The sequence below is a fragment of the Lithobates pipiens genome, unplaced genomic scaffold, assembly GCF_037356315.1.
Source record: "Lithobates pipiens isolate NorthernLeopardFrog02 unplaced genomic scaffold, aLitPip1_a1.2 Scaffold_23, whole genome shotgun sequence".
Classification (NCBI taxonomy): Eukaryota; Metazoa; Chordata; class Amphibia; order Anura; family Ranidae; genus Lithobates; species Lithobates pipiens.
Window position 1 is genome coordinate 214592663 of NW_027507785.1, and position 18432 is coordinate 214611094.

Sequence of the window (18432 nt, forward strand, 5' to 3'; positions counted from 1 at the left end):
TAATTTTCAAAAGTAAACATTCAACATAAAATAATTGAATAATCACGCTAGAGGAGGAAAAAGAAAACAAAACACATCCTTCCTGCCGTGGATATTTATTTAGGATTCCAATTTGTTCATCTATAATATACTTTAATGGATTTAAAGGATAAGGTCACCTTTAAAAAAAATAAAAAATAAATGCACATCTTGTGTGCGTTTATTTTTTTATTAGAAGACTGTAAAGGATTGATCAGCAGAACTAGGTGTAACGCAGGGCTCCTGCAGACTGTCAGTGTAATGCCGCGTACACACGATCAAACAATCGGGTGGAAAAGTCCAGCAAACTCAAGTCCGCCGGACAATCCCCCCGTGTGTAGCCTCCGGCAGACTTTTTTTACCCGAAAGTACGGCGGACTTAGAAAGTAGTTTTGCACTCCAATCTTCCCGCCGGACTTGCATTTCGGCGGACAATCCGACCGTGCGTATGCCAGTCCGCTGTACTTTTGAAATGAACGGACTTTTCCCGCCCGGAGAAAAGTCTGCTAATTTTGAGCGGGTCTCCAGGTAGGCGGGGCCAGCGAAGGAGACGTCGCTGACCCTGCCACCTGGTATGGACTTAAAGGGGAACCCCAACGCCGAAAAAAATCGGCGTGGGGGTCCCCCTAGGTCCACATCAGACCCTTGTCTGAGCACGCTACCCGGCTGGCCAGGAAAGGGGGGGGACGAGCGAGCCCCCCCTCCTGAGCCGTACCAGGCCACGTGCCCTCAACATGGGGGGCGCCTTGGGGAAGGGGGGGCCGCACGGCCCCCCCACCCCAAAGCATCTTGTCCCCATGTTGATGAGGACAAGGGCCTCTTCCCGACAACCCTGACCGTTGGTTGTCGGGGTCTGCGGGCGGGGGGCTTATCGGAATCCGGGAGCCCCCTTTAATAAGGGGGCCCCTGGATACCGTCCCCCCACCCTATGTGAATGAGTATGGGGTACAATGTACCCCTACCCATTCACCTGTGAAAAAAAGTACAAAAAAACACAACACAGGGTAAAAATAGTTTATTGCACAGCTCCGGGGGTCTTCCGTCTTCGGGGGTCTTCTCGCCGGACTCCGCTATCTTCTGCTAGCTCTTTTACTAGCTTTCTTCCTCGCTGCAGGCCTCTTCTTCCGACTTCGGGGGTCTTGTCCCCCTCTTCGGTTCTTCTGCCGGGCCACCGCGCCTTCTTATAGCTCTTTTACAGGAGGTGGCCCAGTCTTCTGTCGCCGCTGTTGTCGCCGCCTTCTGTTCTTCTCTTCAGATGTTGACTCGTCGCTCCCTCCGCTCACAATGGCTCCGACGCGACGTGCGGCGACTTATATGGGGACATCACCGGATGATGTCCCCATATAAGTCGCTGCGTGCACGGTCCTCATCATTGTGAGCGGAGGGAGCGACGAGTCAACATCTGAAGAGAAGAGAAGAACAGAAGGCGGCGACGACATCTTCTTCCGACTTCGGGTGTCTTGTCCCCCTCTTCGGTTCTTCTGCCGGGCCACCGCGCCTTCTTATAGCTCTTTTACAGGCGGTGGCCCGGCAGAAGAACCGAAGAGGGGGACAAGACCCCCGAAGTCGGAAGAAGAGGCCGGCGGAGAGGAAGAAAGCCGGGCTCCTCCGCTAGTAAAAGAGCTAGCAGAAGATAGCAGAGGAGTCCGGCGAGAAGACCCCGGAGCTGTGCAATAAACAATTTTTACCCTGTGTTGTGTTTTTTTGGTACTTTTTTTCACAGGTGAATGGGTAGGGGTGCATTGTACCTCATATTCATTCACATAGGGTGGGGGGCCGGTATCCGGGGGCCCCCTTATTAAAGGGGGCTCCCGGATTCCGATAAGCCCCCCGCCCGCAGACCCCGACAACCAACGGCCAGGGTTGTCGGGAAGAGGCCCTTGTCCTCATCAACATGGGGACAAGGTGCTTTGGGGTGGGGGGGCCGCGACGGCCTGGTACAGCTCAGGAGGGGGCGCTCGCTCGTCCCCCCTTTCCTGGCCGGCCGGGTAGTGTGCTCGGACAAGGGTCTGATGTGGACCTGGGGGGAACCCCACGCTGATTTTTTTTGGCGTTGGGGTTCCCCTTTAAGTCCATACCAGGTGGCGGGGCCAGCGACGTCTCCTTCGCTGGCCCCGCCTACCTGGAGACGCGCTCGAAATGAGTGGACTTTCCTCCGCGTGGTTGGGCGAGTCCGTTCATTTCAAAAGTATGGCGGATAGTACGGTGGACTTAGTACGCCGTATTAGTCCGCTGAAAAAGTGCCGTGTGTGGGCAAGTAGCCCGTTCGAAAAGTCGGACGGGCAGTCCGGCGGGAAGTCCGCCAGACTAAGTCCGCCGGATAGTCGGCTACGTGTGTACGCGGCATAAGCTGTCTGCTTGCACCTCGCACAGGCAGGCAGTTACACAATGACATGAACCATCAATAAACTACCTAGAGCACTCACCAGTGCTCTGGTAGTTCATTGAAAACTACAAGCCATCAGCAGTGGTTCTTAACCATGGCCTCTCTCTTCCTGGACCTTTAGCTACCTGCAGATCCCAACCTCCCACAGTTTCTTCCAGCTCCCATAGTGGCCTGCAGTGCCTCCAGGTCCTCTAAGAGCTCTTATGCCGCGTACACACGACCGGACTTTCTGACAGAATAAACTCTGATAGTCTTTCCGACGGAGTTCCGACCGAATGGACTTGCCTACACATGATCACACCAAAGTCCATTTGTTTCAAATGCGATGATGTACAATGGGACTAGAAAAGGAAGTTCAATAGACAGTAGCCAATAGCTGCCCTTGCGTCGTATTTGGTCTTTCGGACTAGAATACAGACGAACGGTTTTCCCGATAGGAATTGATTCCGTCTGAAAATTTAAAGAGGAAGTAAAGGCACTTTATATATATATTTTTTTAAATGCAACCTGCAAGCATATGCATATGCATAGCATATGCATATGCATAGCATACTAGCTCATTATGAATAACTTACCTGAGAACGAAGCCCCAGATATTTCTTGAACTTACAGGTAAGCCTTAATCTAGGCTTACCTGTAAGTCAAAGTGGTTTGTAAGGGTTTACAACCACTTTAAAACGTGTTCTATTTCTAGGTCCGTCAGACTTTAAAAAAAAAAAAAAAAAGTCAGCTGAAGCCCACACACGATCAGAATATCCGATGACATGATTCCGTCTGACCTTTTCTGCCAAAAAGTCCAGTCGTGTGTATGCAGCATTAGTCCCCAAAGTGCCTACCTTTCAGCAGAGCCTTCAGTCCCGCCTCCAGTCACCCCAGACTCCTGGAGAGTCCCCCAGAGTCGTCCCAGCTCCCTCCAGAAATATCCACTACAGGGCTACCAAGTCTGCTGCAAAATCTCCTAAACCCCTCCTGAACCTTCACCCCCACATGACACCCAGCCTAATCCAGAGCTTTCCAGAATATCAATACAAATTTTTGTATTTCCCATACTTTTTTATGCGAGTATAAACTTTTTTTTTTACTCTTGGAACATGGAAAGTTTTAAAAGATTTTACTGGGTGCTGGTCTCAATAAGAACCAATGCTGTAGGGTACTTCAAGGTAACTCGGGATATGTCACCGTGAGTATCCCAGGACTCTGCAGGTAACGGAAAACGCTATTTTCACCTGGGATAGAATCCAAGAAATGTGTGGAGAGTTCCCCAATAGGGAAATAAAAAAAAAGCAGTCTGATTGTGAGAGAGGGGAAAGGTAGGAGCAAATTGACAAAAAGTGATTGGGCTGCCTGTTGGGATCCTAGTTTGAACCCATCTGATCAATCCTGTGAAGCTAGTTGGGAGGGTGAAGGTCCACATTAAAGCAAAATTAAACCCTCTAATCCATGGGTCTTCAAACTACGGCCCTCCAGTTGTTCGGGAACTACAATTCCCATCATGCCTAGCCATGTCTGTGAATGTCAGAGTTTTACAATGCCTCATGGGATGTGTAGTTTCGCAACAGCTGGAGGGCCGTAGTTTGAGGATCCCTGCCCTAATCCTTTACAGCTAAGGAAACTGCTACTTTAGCCTTTGTTGGATTTGCAGTTGCCATGGTGTTGCACATATGATCAGTTACCAATTCCCATCCGGACCAATTCTGGCACTTCGCTCCTACAAGTAAAAATCTTTTTTTTTTTCTGAAAATTACTCCGAACCCCCAAACATTATGTTTTTTTTAGCAGAGACCCTAGTTCATAAAATGGTGGTTGTTGCAAATTTTTATGTCACACAATATTTGTCCAGTGATTTTTCAAACATTTTTTTTTTTTTAAACAAAACAGTAATGTAAACCCAATTTTTTAATATAATGTGAAAGATGATCTTACGCCGAGTAAATAGATACCTAACTTGTCACTTTTTAAAATTGCACAAACCCGTGGAATGGCGCCAAACTTTGGTGCCCCAAAATCTCTATGAGTGACGCTTTATATTTATAGGTTACCTGTATAGACTTGGGATAGAATTGTTGCTCTCACACTAACGCACGTGACGATACCTCACATGTGTAATTTAAACGCGGTTTACATATGTGGGCACGATTTACATACTCTTTCTCTTCTGTGCACAAGGGATGTAAACATCCTTTGTAATAGGAATAGTGCGTGACAGGTCCTCTTTATGGAGAGATCTGGGGTCTATAAGACCCCTGATCTCTCCTTCAGGCTAGAAAGACCAAGATAAACAAAAACAAAAAAACCTGTTTCGGCCTTTTTCAGCCGAGTCCCCGGCCTGGTTCACATCCGATAACCCAGACGTGACATCATAACGTTGCGCCCGGGCCTTTCGAGGGCCATAGAGATGACTGGGGACCATCTGGTCAATAGAAATCTCTATGGCTTACTTCCGGAGACCGATTCATTCTCTGGCTCGCCAAACGCACAGGGAGACCGGAGCACAGCGGGGCCGTCCCCTCCCACCGCCTGTAAGAACGATCAGGTGGCTGAACTGCCACTATGATCCCTCTTACGGTGCACAGAATCGCTGGCGGAAAAAAGTTATATCTGACTGATGCCTGTAGTTGCCGGCATCATTCAAATATCACTACTGAAAGTCCATGACGTCATATGAGATACTGCTGGTGCAAAGTGGTTAAGACACCAGCCACTTGATGGCTTGACAGTTCAATTGAGCGCACAAACAAATGTGACAGTTATCATTCACATGGCATGCCCGAAATGCACTGCGTCACTTTAATGGACAATTGCGCGTCGTGCGAGGTGGCTCTCAAACAAATTGACGTCCTTTTTTTTTCCCACAAAAATCTTTTGGTAGTATTTGATTACCCCTGCGGTTTTTATTTTTATTTTTTGTGCTATAAACAAATAAAGGAGCGACATTTTTGAGAAAAACACATTATTTTTTACATTTTGCTATAATAAAAAAATATAATATAAAAAAAAAAAAAAAATCGTTCCTCAGTTTAGGCCCATACGTATTCTTCTACATATTTGTGATAAAAAAAAATCTAAAAAAAAAAAATCGCAATAAGCATATATTGATTGGTTTGCGCAAAAGTTATAGCGTTTACTAAATAGGGGATAATTTTATGGCATTTTTATACATTTTATTAATTCATGATTTTTTTTTACTAGTAGTGGCGGCGATCAGCGATTTTTATCATGACTGCGACATTATGGCTGACACATCGGACATTTTTGGGACCATTGTCATTTATACAGCAATCAGTGCTATACAAATGCACTGATTCCTGTGGAAATTACACTGGCAGTGAAGGGGTTAACCACTAGGGGCAGTGTATGGGTTAAGTGTGACCTGGGGAGTGTTTCTAACTGTGGAGGGTGCGTGGCTACATCTGACACATCACTAATCTCTGTTCCCGATCACAGGGAGCAGAGATCAGTGACACTGTCACTAGGCAGAACAGGGAGATGCTTGTTTACATTGGCATCTCCCCATTAGTGATGTCCAGTTCATGAACGAATCGTTCTTTTGAACCGGTTCTTTTTAAAGAGGAAGTAAACCCTTCCAAACAACTTGGACCTATAGGTAAGCCTAGATTAAGGCTTACCTGTAGGTCCAAGCAATATCTCCTAAACCTATATGGTTTAGGAGATATTTGCCCGAAAATGGGCACCGCTGTCTACGGCGCATGCGCCGTAGACAGCGGCGCGCAGGCGCACTAAATGCGGCAAATCCAAGAATGGATTTGCCAAATTTGTCGACTCCCGTGCGCATGCGCGGGAGTGACGTCATCGCGGCTTCGCCGTATGACAGCAACGGAGCTGCGAGGCGCGACTCCCGTGCGCATGCGCGGGAGTGACGTCATCGCGGTTGCGCCGCTGTCATTGGTCGGAGCTGCGAGACGCCACCAGCAAGATGGACGCGGCGGACTACAGGTATCAGCGGCGACTTCGCTGGCTCCTGTGTCAGGTAAGTGACACATAATGAGCTACTATGCGATGCATAGTAGTCCATTATGCTTTACCTTTGCAGGGAAAAAAAGAGGAAGTAAACCCATCAGGGTTTACTTCCTCTTTAATGAACTGGATGAATCGATTCTTTTCAGTGAACTGATTCGTTTGAAACAGTTCACTCTGCACTCAGTACATAGCAGAGCAGCAGAGCTGGCAGTGGTAATATGATCCTAGAGTGAGAGAGCTCGGCCCCTCCCTGCAACCAATCAGCTGACTCAAAGCACAATGACACTCAGGAACTGGATACAAACTTAAAACAAGAGCCAGGAGTACACAGTACACCGAGTTAAAGAATCGAACAGTACACCGAGTTAAAGAATCGTACAAGTTACCGAGTTAAAGAATCGTATCAGTTTTTAGAACCCAGTACACTGAAAGAACCACGAGTCACCACCAGTAAAACAATACACTAAACCAATGAGGTAGCAGCAGTGATCAGGTGGTACGGACAGCCTAAGGACCTTTCACACTCATGCGACTTGTCCTGCGACTTGAGACTGCAAAGTCACATGACAAGTCACACCCCATGATTTCCAACGAGTTCAGTTCATATCTGTGCGACTTCAAAGTAGTTTTTGTACTACTTTTGTCTGACTTTGATGCGACTTGTGGCAGAGACCTCAAGATTACACAAACATTGCTTCAAGTCATGGCAAAAAAGTTGCACAAGTGGAAACAGAGCCTAAATGAAAAGCGGGGTTTGTGTGCATGTGAACTGCATTCTGGGGCAACTTCACAGGTAACATTGCTATCCATCAAATTTGCGGAAACCTAGGCTCAGGGCCGGTTCACACTGCAGCATAGTGCAAAATCGCATGCGATTTGCACTGCAGTGCAAATCACAGGCGATGTCCGTGCAATGCGATTTCAGCAATACAGATAGTATGGTTGAAATCATATCGCATTCGGACTAAACTCGCACAGGACCCTTTTTTTGGTCCGCACCAGAATCGGATCGCATAGCACTCATGCGATCCGATTCATGTCCAAACTGACACTTCGCAGTGCGACATGCGAACTGAAATGGGGGTGCCATTAATATTGTATGACACTCCCCAGCAGTTCGCATATGTCGTTGTGAACTGTCGTGCGAGTTGGGTGCGATGCAGGAACCCGTCGTGGAATCGCAGGGTTCCCGCATCGCACAAGTGTGAACCCAGCCTAACACAGCTGTTTGTGTATCACCAAAATGCATGACACTGCGCTAATCTGACAACAATGGAATAATTGTCAATTGACAACAATTGTGCTCTGCGCCGATGAACTAAATCAAAGTAAACATTACCAGGACCTGCCAACCTTCCGTGTGAATCAGTCTTCTGATTCTACTCATTTAAGAAGGTTGAATCAGAGCTTCGGTTCACTTGCTTGTCAGTAGACTCAGCAAGTGAACCGAAGAACCGAAGAATCGATTCATTGAATCGGTTCATTTCAGTGAGCAGTTCGAAATGAACAGATTCATTTTAAAGATCCTGTAAGGATTAAGGTATATGTTGAAACAAAATGGTTGACCGTATGTCTTACTAAATACATGTATTTTTCTATCCTTCTCTTTAAAATAAGGACTAGTCATCTTTAGTCACGTACTCATCAAGAAGAGGCCGCATCAGCCCTAAAAAGCAGTCTACGCCCAGAAGATTGTCTTATCAGCTGATAACACCCGGAGAATTGTCTTTTCTTTGAAAATGTTGTTTTTTTTACATTTGCTGATGTTTGCCCTTTTCTGTCTATAAAAGATGTAATAAAGAAGCCTCAGAGCCAGAGTCAGTCAGAGACAGTCAGAGTTAACGACGGACTTCTGAGCAGAAATACTGAATAATACCTCCGTGTCTCTTTGCTTGGATAAGAACTCTAACTAACAATTGGGAAACGGTAACATAACCTGACAAATAGGTGACTTGTTGAGGTCACACCTAACATTTCTGGCGCCGCGAATAGGGACTCGCTGAAGAAACTACAAGAGGCGAACGAACATAAGGACGGAACGAAATGGTCGGGCACATCAAGAACCACAGACAAATCCTGCGCAGGTAAGAAAAGCTTTATTTTCTTATAAACTCTGTGCTTCTTAGATTTGTGCCCACCTGATCTGTCTGAATTGTTCTTCAGGTAAAAACCAACCTCTGTAGTAAGCGGGTCTTGAACTTAATATTTTGGCTTATGTTACCGTTGTTTCTTGTCTGTCTACTTGTCATCTGTCTGTTGTGAATGAGATAAGCCCTGTTTGTATGGTGTGAATTGAAACATATATCATCCCAATGGGTAACGGAATGCGCCCTTAACTCGTAAGAGTACTTTGGGGGTCCGACACTTAAGTTTGATATACGCTTTTTGATTCATGAGCCTAAAAACGGGTTGAAAGTATAAGTCCTGACTGCCTCGATAAAGCAGGAATAAGAAACGATTGCTGAGAGATTCCATGGTAATGGGACGGAAATAAGGTCTCCACAAAGTCCCGGAGACCTAGTCATATGTGTTTGGCCACCAAAAGGGAATGCTTGTATATGTTGTAGCCGTCAGTCTGGTCATAATATTTGCCAGTTGGCTAGCATATAAGGTAATTCGATTTCAGAAATCTCATCCAGGAGAGGTTTTTAATATTTTGGCACCCTAGGAGGAGAAGGCAACGAGACACTTAGTAAGTGATCCAAACGCCACCTAGGCAGGACTGTCAAAATGGGCCAGACACATGGTAAACCCCAGGAGGAATCTCAGAAATGTTATGCTGTTAAAGACATAATTACAATGTTGTATGGGAAGGATAAGGCACAGGGCACGAATAGGATTCTCAAGAAATTGGGGATGGATGGAGAAAATGGATTAAGTGTAGAAGGTTGGGAAGAAATAAAGAAAGACAGACAGGGAGAGATATTGCAGAACAGATGGGTATCACAAATACAATGTTTAATTAAGGTTTCCAACAGGGCTGAAGAGGAGGGATGGGAGTATTGTCAGGAAAAGGGTGGATGGGATATGAAGGTCCGACACAAAAGTCTTCCTTCTGCTCCCGGCGATAGGGTAAATACGGGAGATACTCCACCTCCTTATAACACCACCACACCAGGTAATGAAAGACCAAAACTTTATCCTTCCTTAAGAGGAAGAGGATGGGTATGCCGAGTATGCGGTATCCAGAACCCAGACTGGGCACAGGAATGTGTGCATTGCGGCGCTCAAAGACCAGAGCCCGTAGCTCCAGTCCATAGTCGGACTAGGGTAATACAAGTAAATAATCCAAATGCGGGTCAAGCAGGACAGCCACCTACAGTGACCCGACAAGTCGTTCTGAGGACATGGACACCTTGGTCGGCTGACACTCTTATGGCATTAATACAGAATGCTCCTGATCCCGTAGCAAAACCTGCCGCATTCTGTAGATTCGTGACACAATTACTAGACACACATGAAGCGACTTGGCAAGATGGGGAAGATTTGTGTAGACATAAAATGACACTAACGATGTTTAATCAATTTATGAATGAAATTGCTCCACATAGACCACAAGGGGATCCAGCGGCAGATCCACCAGGAATACATCCTCGTCATATAGACTCTAGACCCCTGTTTATTGCTCAGTTACGAGAATTTTGCCAAGGGAAACAGCAGGAAAGGGGTTCGACAGCGCCCATAAAACAGGCCCCAGGTCAGACTGTTACAGAATTTTACCTCAACATGGAAAGCATGATGGCTGACGAAGGTCTAGATTTAGCCTTACCCGTCACCATTAGGGCTTTCAATCGACAGTTTATGGAAGGACTAGTACCCCAAATAGGTGACAAACTGAAGGCATGTACTCCCGAATGGAGAGCCATACGGGACAGAGGAACATTGTTGCAGAAAGCACAAGGCATAGAGGCTGATTTAGCAGAAACTAAACCCAGAAGGACACCGGGAGTTAACACTGTTGCCCGGGTCAATGAAGGAGGGAATTCCTCCCGTAAACCTCTTACCTGTTATTACTGCAACAAGGTGGGACATATAAAAAGAGACTGTAGGAAAAGGATAAAAGACGAACAGGAAGGAAACACGGACAGAGACACGAGGGACTACAGACAGGGGCGTACCAATGATAGGGACGATCCGACCGCATGACTTGCCCCAGTCCTAGCTGAATCAGAGAACAAAATGCTCCACATGTTGATGAAGGTGGAAGGTAAACATATTCCCTGTTTGGTTGACACAGGAGCGTCACGCAGTCTGTTGTCTGATTCAGTAGTCCCTCCACACATGACGTCCCGTGACACCATACCCATAAGTGGTTATGACGGTCTTTTGTCCGATGCCCCACTGACTAAACCTTAAAAAGTAAAAATAGGGGGAATGGCTACCGCCTGACACTTGTGTATTGTTGCAATATGTAGATGACCTATTGTTATGTTGTCCGGATAACGATACTTGTTTAAAAGCCACTCTCTCATTGTTACAATTCCTGGCTGAAAAAGGGTGCAAGGTGAATAGGACTAAGTTACAGGTATGCCAGAAAAAGGTTGTCTTTTTGGGCCACTGTATATCCCAGGGTACTCGACATCTCACTGAAGACCGAGTCCAGGCCATAAGACAAATGAATATCCCACGCAATTTTAAGCAACTTCGTATGTTTCTGGGAATGGTATCATATTGTAGACAATGGATACCACATGCCAGTTCTCTGATGCAGCCATTATATGATTGCTTGAAAATAGTACCCTATGTACTCACAGAAGCAGGTCATGAATCTTTTAGCACCTTAAAAAGGTTACTGATTTCGGCACCTGCGATCGGGATCCCTGATTATACCAAAACATTTCATTTGTACATTGCTGAAATCACGGGACACGCAACAGGGGTGTTGACACAACAACACATCAAACAAAGGCCGGTAGCATACTTCTCGGCGGCTCTCGATCCTGTCTCTAGAGGATCACCGTCCTGTGTACGAGCAGTTGCAGCAGTGTCAATTATCATTGACAAATCCTCAGAAATTGTCTTAGACAATCCTGTAGTGGTACATACCACACATGACATACACGCCATCTTGTCACAGGTCCAACCAAAACACATATCAATGGCAAGGCAGCTGCGTCTACAATGCACTTTGCTCCTACCCCCCAATGTTACCTTTCAGCGATGCACTTCTTTTAACTTAGCACAGCTTTTACCATTACAGACAGATTTGACAGGGGGGAGTAATGATGATAATGGTGTAGATACAGCACAAGATACTCAGGATTCTGACACACTTTCATTTCATGACATAACATCTGATGAACACGATTGTTTTCAACTTATGGAACAAGAAACCACGGGGTTCCCACATGTCACAGACATACCCATTGCAAATGCAGAACACACACTGTACATAGATGGTAGTAGATTTGCCGATGACAAAGGTAAATATCACACAGGTTATGCTGTGGTAACGGACACACAGGTAATTGAGGCAAAGTCACTACCAGCACACATGTCGGCACAAGAAGCGGAACTAACCGCTCTAGAGAAAGCCCTAGAACACTTGGAGGGACAAGAAGGGAACATTTACACTGATTCCGCATACGCCTACGGTGTGGCACATGATTATGGCCACATATGGAAAGCTAGAGGTTACCTTACAGCAGCAGGCACACCTGTTAAACATGGTGAAGGAATCAAAAGAGTCCTGAACAATCTTCAAAAGGTTATAAGAGTAGCCATCATGAAGATAGCGGCACACACGAGCGCAAAAACAATTGAGGCAAAAGGAAACGCATTTGCAGATTTAACTGCAAAGAAGGCAGCTCTAGGGGAAGTAAGCCCTGAGACCTTAGCCACGGTACAGGTGAGTATGCCCGAAACCACATGGCAGCAGCTAATGGAACTACAGGAACAAGCAGGGGCTATTGAGAAGGACCGTTGGGTTAAGGAGGGAGCTGCACCAGGCCTTGACAATGTATGGAGAGAAGGAGACAAAATATGTCTACCCGCTTCTCTATACCCCGCAATGGCAGCGGCTGTTCACTTACCCACTCATGTCAGCTCCAATTCTATGTATAGGATTGTAAGCCAAGGATGGCTAGCCCCTGGATTCAGTAGTACTGCAAGGAACTACTGTGCTGCATGCCAAATCTGTCTGATTAATAACCCAGGACAGAGAGTGAAAACCCCACGTAAACATCAGGTCCGGGCCCAATATCCCTTTCAGAGACTGCAGATTGACTACATACAAATGCCTAAGAGCGGCCCCTTTGAATTTGTTCTCGTGTGCATCTGCCTATTTTTCAGGCTGGCCCGAAAGTTATCTGTGAAATCAGCTACGGCAAAAGCCACCGCCAAGAAACTGATTACTGAGCTGATACCTAGGTTTGGTCTCCCAGAAACAATAGAATCAGATAGGGGGACACATTTCACGGGAGAAATAATGCAAAATGTGATGGCAATGTTAGGGGTTCAACAAAGTTTTCATACTCCTTACCACCCACAGAGTTCAGGATCAGTAGAAAGAGTAAATGGTACAATCAAGCTGAAAATACAAAAAGCTATGCAAGAGTTAAATAAACCATGGCCTGAGTGCCTACCCTTAGCTTTGTTCTCTATTAGGTACACCCCAACAGGAAAAACAGGGTTATCCCCATATGAAATACTGTTTGGAAGTGCACCTAGATTAGGTTTATATTTTCCTCAAAGTATGCAATTACAATGTGATAGTTTAACTACGTATGTAATACAGTTGCAACAGCGTCTGACTAAAATCCACAAGAGTGTGTATTCTTCTCTTCCAGACCCTAATTCTGTCACAGGTACTCATGATCTACAACCAGGAGACTATGTGTATGTAAAGAAACATACCAGAAAGACACTGGAACCAAGGTTTGAAGGTCCTTTCCAGGTGCTATTGATTACAGCAACCTCAGTGAAATTGGAAGGGAAACCTACCTGGATCCACGCTTCTCACTGTAAAAAGGAGCCAGTTGGCAAAAGACAACATGTATCTTTTTATTGTTTCAGTAATTCTGGCTAATAGTTTGGTTACCTCACAGAATAAAATACACAAGGATGAAGGATTTTCTAAAAAAATGTTATTACTGAAGTTTAAATATGCTTATGCCCAGAAGTCAGGATATGAGAAATGTTGGATTTGTAGCAAATTACACCCCAGCACAGCAAGTATACCACTGATGGCAGTTCCTATAAACTATACTGATCTTGCTAACAGTAGCATTAACATAATTAGAACAAATACCAGCGAGACAGTAATGTTTAAGTCAAATGGTCTCGCCTTTTCCCCTGATTGGTGTTTCAGCTTAGGGAACACAACGGGAGGAAATGGAGAATGCCAAGACAGCAAGTTTAATTTGTCCATTGTCGTATTAAATGGAAGCTTCTATCCCAGTAATTCCAGCACACACCAGACATTATCTGACTTCCTCACTAACATTGTGGATAATAATGTTAGGTGGTTAGTATCCAACTTATCCCTCTATGGATACACCTCTCGTTATAGAAATGATATCAGTTCAAGATCAGTAGCACTGGGAAATAATATATATATCTGTTGTGAGGATAAATGTTATACTTGGATACCTAGAAGAGCTCAGGGATGGTGCTACCTCGCAAGTTTAGTACCAGTAATGGGAGTAGTAGGTGATGAACGAGGTGATCACCTATTAGAAGCTAGCATGCACCCTAGATATCCCCTCAGGTATCGTAGTAAAAGAGAAATATTCCTGAAGAAGGACATGGCATGGGCTTGGTTCCCGTCCTGGACAGGATGGGGTATAGACTTAATGAAAAGACTAAATAACTATACAGGAATTATTAATGATGTTTTGGAGAAAAACTCTGATGACATTACTAAGTTAAATCTGGAGACCAGAGCCATCAGACAACAATTAGAATTACATGAATTAGCAATTGAAAGTATGAGTGCTGTACTTGGATACATAACACCAGCATTGAGGTACCTGACTATTATGACATCATTGCACAACACCGTACGGAAGTAAAGAATTTACAAGAGAAGGCCCGAAATATTGGTCGCGACTGGGATCCGTTTGGTGGAACTTTTAGTTTCTCAGGGTTATTCTCTTGGGTTAAGAAGGCAGCAATGACGATTATAGTGGTGCTCTTATTCGTATTTTTCTTTTATGTATGCTTTAAGCTGTTTATGTGCTTTTGCAAGAAAGCCAAGGTAAATGATGCGGAAAAGATGGAACTTTTGTGAAGATAGGTAGATTTAGTTTCTTGACATCACCCATCTGTCAGAAAAGCCACTCTTCCTGAATTTTAGATGTTGGTACTGTCCAGGGGGATGGGTGTATACCCCTCTGACAACTCGCGGTCAGGGAGAGTACTCTGGATATAGGCCGACTAGAACTTGTTCAGGTGGACCCAGGGCAAGAGGGAGGGGTGATGTCAAAGGGGGAAATGTAAGGATTAAGGTATATGTTGAAACAAAATGGTTGACCGTATGTCTTACTAAATACATGTATTTTTCTATCCTTCTCTTTAAAATAAGGACTAGTCATCTTTAGTCACGTACTCATCAAGAAGAGGCCGCATCAGCCCTAAAAAGCAGTCTACGCCCAGAAGATTGTCTTATCAGCTGATAACACCCGGAGAATTGTCTTTTCTTTGAAAATGTTGTTTTTTTTACATTTGCTGATGTTTGCCCTTTTCTGTCTATAAAAGATGTAATAAAGAAGCCTCAGAGCCAGAGTCAGTCAGAGACAGTCAGAGTTAACGACGGACTTCTGAGCAGAAATACTGAATAATACCTCCGTGTCTCTTTGCTTGGATAAGAACTCTAACTAACAATTGGGAAACGGTAACATAACCTGACAAATAGGTGACTTGTTGAGGTCACACCTAACAATCCGAACTTCCCATCACTACTCCCCATTCTTCCTCTCCGCAGGACCCACGACCCGACTCGCGGAGCTTGCCGCATGCCCGCTAGCCGCCTCTTAAAGTGCCACATACAGGTACGTTAATTTGCCTGTACGAGCCCTTCTGCTGATGTATATTGGCGTGAGGCGGTCGGCAAGCGGTTAAAGGTGGAATGAAGCCTGACAATTTAACTGTCACATCTGCTTGTGCTCTCAGCTGAATGGTCAAGCCATCAACTGTCTGGTGACATAACTGATCACATGTGTGCCGCACCATGGCAACTACAGATCAAACAGAGGCTAAGATGGCAGCTTCCCTGGCTGTAAAGTATAGGAGGGTTTAGTTCCACTTTAATTTACATGCAATATATTTAATAAATGGCAGTTCTGGTTATTTTCAGGTTTCCTGTTATCACTCACTCTAAGCCACCCTCCTTGTTATATCATCCCAATGGGCTGGAAGAGATAATGCTGCACATATTCCAGTATGAACATTCCCTCCATGTACTACTGTAGTGTCAATCCCCTCTCTGATAATAATAATTACCTCCCCATTGTCTGCATGCTCACCACAGAACTTCTTCCCTTCTGATACGATCATCTTACAATATCTCCTCTTCCTCTGTACAAAGTGACTGCATCTCCCCGGCATGGGCCCTCCAGCCCCCTCCTCTGGGACACGTTCTGCTTGGTACTCAGTGACCTCCATTAGCTCCTACGTGGCTGTATGGAATTTTCAATAACCTTCCTATATCTTCTATCACCCCTTTTACTCTACAACAGCATAGGCACCTCTTTGCCCATAATAAAGATGTCCGCCCTTCGCAAAAGAAACTTGCAGCACCCGAATGCAACATGGCGACGTAGAGACCTGGACGCCAAGACGTCAGCGCGTACCGGAAAGACGTAGCGGGCGGTTGATTTGGAAATAGTACCGCGACTCCTGGAGGCCCGATAGAGAGACTGGGGTATACGTAGAGGGGAACCGTGTGAGGGGTTAGAGAGGCCGGGATATACTGAGAGAGTATTCTGTGAGGGGATAGAGAGGCCCGGTGTATACTGAGAGGGTGTCCTGTGAGGGGATAGAGAGGCCGGGTACACTGAGAGGGTGTCCTGTGAGGAGATAGAGGCCTGGTATAGGAAGAAGGGGTGTCCTGTGAGGGGATAGAGAGGCCGGGTACTGAGAGGGTGTCCTGTGGGGAGACAGACACAGTAAACAGTTTAGGGGGAGGGTAGCCGGTGGGTATTATAGGGGTGACAGCAGGACTCGTGTGGGATTAATGGAGCTCTGAGGGGCCGGGGTCAGCCAACAGGAGCAGGACATTATCCTGCAAATATTGGAACCCTGTTATAAAGTGAATAGCACATACATAGGCCTGTGTGCATCATGTCTCGAGTCCAGGAGTTGCTCAGCCGAGAGCTGAAGGTTCTGATGAGAGACCAGGACTGCAAAGAGAGGTAATAAAAAATAAAAAAAATATGTATAGAGTGTGTGTGTGTGTGTATATGTGTGTATATGTAGGCTACATGCACACGTGTATGAATTTATGCTCCAGATGTGCTGCCAGAAAAATAACTCTAATGTTGCATATGTATGTGCATTTATGGGCGTATGTAAAGGTGTATTTAGAAGCACATGAGTGTAATCTAATTCTATTGGCTGGAGTATTCGTTTTTTTTTTTTTTGTCACTAGAATTTTATACACATTACGGGCATAAATTATGCAAAATTCTCCTCTCTGAATGCTATGGTCACATGACTGTAACACAGCCATAAATACTTTACTGATCATTGGACAAATTAACAAAAGTTCCTGCGTAAATTCCCTCCCTTTTTTTTTTTTTTTTCATATAAACAATGTCATGGCTATTTTTTTTAGTGCATTGCATGTTTTCTGTCCATGCGAATGAGGCCATAAGTAATTTCGGATCTCGCACACATTACGGTCTAATTCAGGCCGGCCATTGATGGTTTGAATCTCGGCTGGTTCAGCAGGGACCACCTGAGATTTGAACCATGTATGGGCAGATTGAATTGAAAATGAATGGGCAGACACGTTAATCAACTTTGGTACAACCAGCCTGTTGGATTCTAGATGTGATGATTGTGTTGGGGAAATTAATCATTGCTCCGTCTATGGCTGGCTTAAATCGTACTATACATGCACACAGTGAACTATTAACCACCTCCCGCCCATGCTATGGCTGAAAGACTGCTACAGCACAGGCTCACATTGCTGGTAGGGCGGTTTTCAGAGATTGCTGATAACAGATTGGGGTAAAGAGTCAATCATGGCGACTGATGGAGGCACGTACGCTGACATGTCAGGGCTGAGCAGCCTTGATATATCGTGGTCAGTGTACAGGGGGAAGGGCATAGCCAGGCAGGATCAGACCGGTATTACAGGTGAGACAATGGGCCAAATGATAGCAGAAATGCTGTGCTGTATAACATGCCTTAAGGGAACAGGACCCTTTTTTACCCCAAAAAAAAAAAAACGCTTTTACGTTGGTGGTGGCTTGGGACCAGGAAGTGACAATCTATTATGGAACTGATGTCAGTGATGGCTCAGGACCTGGTGGTGGCCATCTTTCACAGCTGTGACCTCCATTCAGATAAAACAGCAGAGTTGCTCTCTCTGACACAGCAGCCCACTCAAGGTCACCTTGTACTGTCCTCCACGTGACTCCCCCCCCCCCCCCCAAGCCTAGGGATTGTCTTTTTTTTTTTTTTTTTCTGTTTTTTTTTCCCTTCCTCCCATCATCCTGCACTGCTGGGACTTGTACTCCCATCCAGTCCACAGCAAGATGGAGAACTGTCTCTGGGGACTTTATTCCCAATAAATACAGGCGGTTCCCAGCAGTCTTTGCCTGCACAGCAGCCAATTTATACACTGTCCTCTGCTGTCCCAGATGGTGTGCAGGGTTCTCTAACTTCAACACAGCCCTGAAAAACATCTTGATTTCTCTCTCTAGCTCTTTCACGGACAGGGAGAACAGCTGCAGTACTGGCTGTGTGTGTAGTATTGACAGCCTGGTCCTTATGGCGGTGGGCAAGAGCGCTGTGGACCCAAGCGACACCAAAAAAAATCTTGCTTTAACTGTTTATAAAGTTGTTGGCTGCAGGTCAAGTCCAAACAAATCTGGTAATATAAC

The 18432-nt window shown here is 45.4% G+C and overlaps 2 protein-coding genes across 3 annotated transcripts in view; one reads left to right on the forward strand and one right to left on the reverse strand.

Moving 5' to 3' along the window:
• TRMT13 (tRNA methyltransferase 13) overlaps positions 1 to 16089 on the reverse strand; it is a 44955-nt gene extending 28866 nt beyond the window's left edge. Inside the window, exon 1 of the mRNA XM_077452834.1 lies at positions 15824 to 16089. Coding sequence (XP_077308960.1) covers positions 15824 to 15985 — 162 coding nt within the window. The 5' untranslated portion in view covers positions 15986 to 16089. The remainder of the gene's footprint in view (positions 1 to 15823) is intronic.
• Positions 16090 to 16148: 59 nt separating this feature from the next.
• The window catches only part of SASS6 (SAS-6 centriolar assembly protein), a 131261-nt gene continuing 128977 nt past the window's right edge, over positions 16149 to 18432 (forward strand). The window contains exons 1-2 of one of the 2 annotated variants that reach the window (XM_077452833.1): positions 16149 to 16281; positions 16343 to 16734. In XM_077452833.1, coding sequence (XP_077308959.1) covers positions 16664 to 16734 — 71 coding nt within the window. In that variant the 5' untranslated portion in view covers positions 16149 to 16281; positions 16343 to 16663. Of the gene's footprint in view, positions 16735 to 18432 lie in introns of both variants that reach the window. The other variant, XM_077452832.1, reaches the window with a different exon arrangement.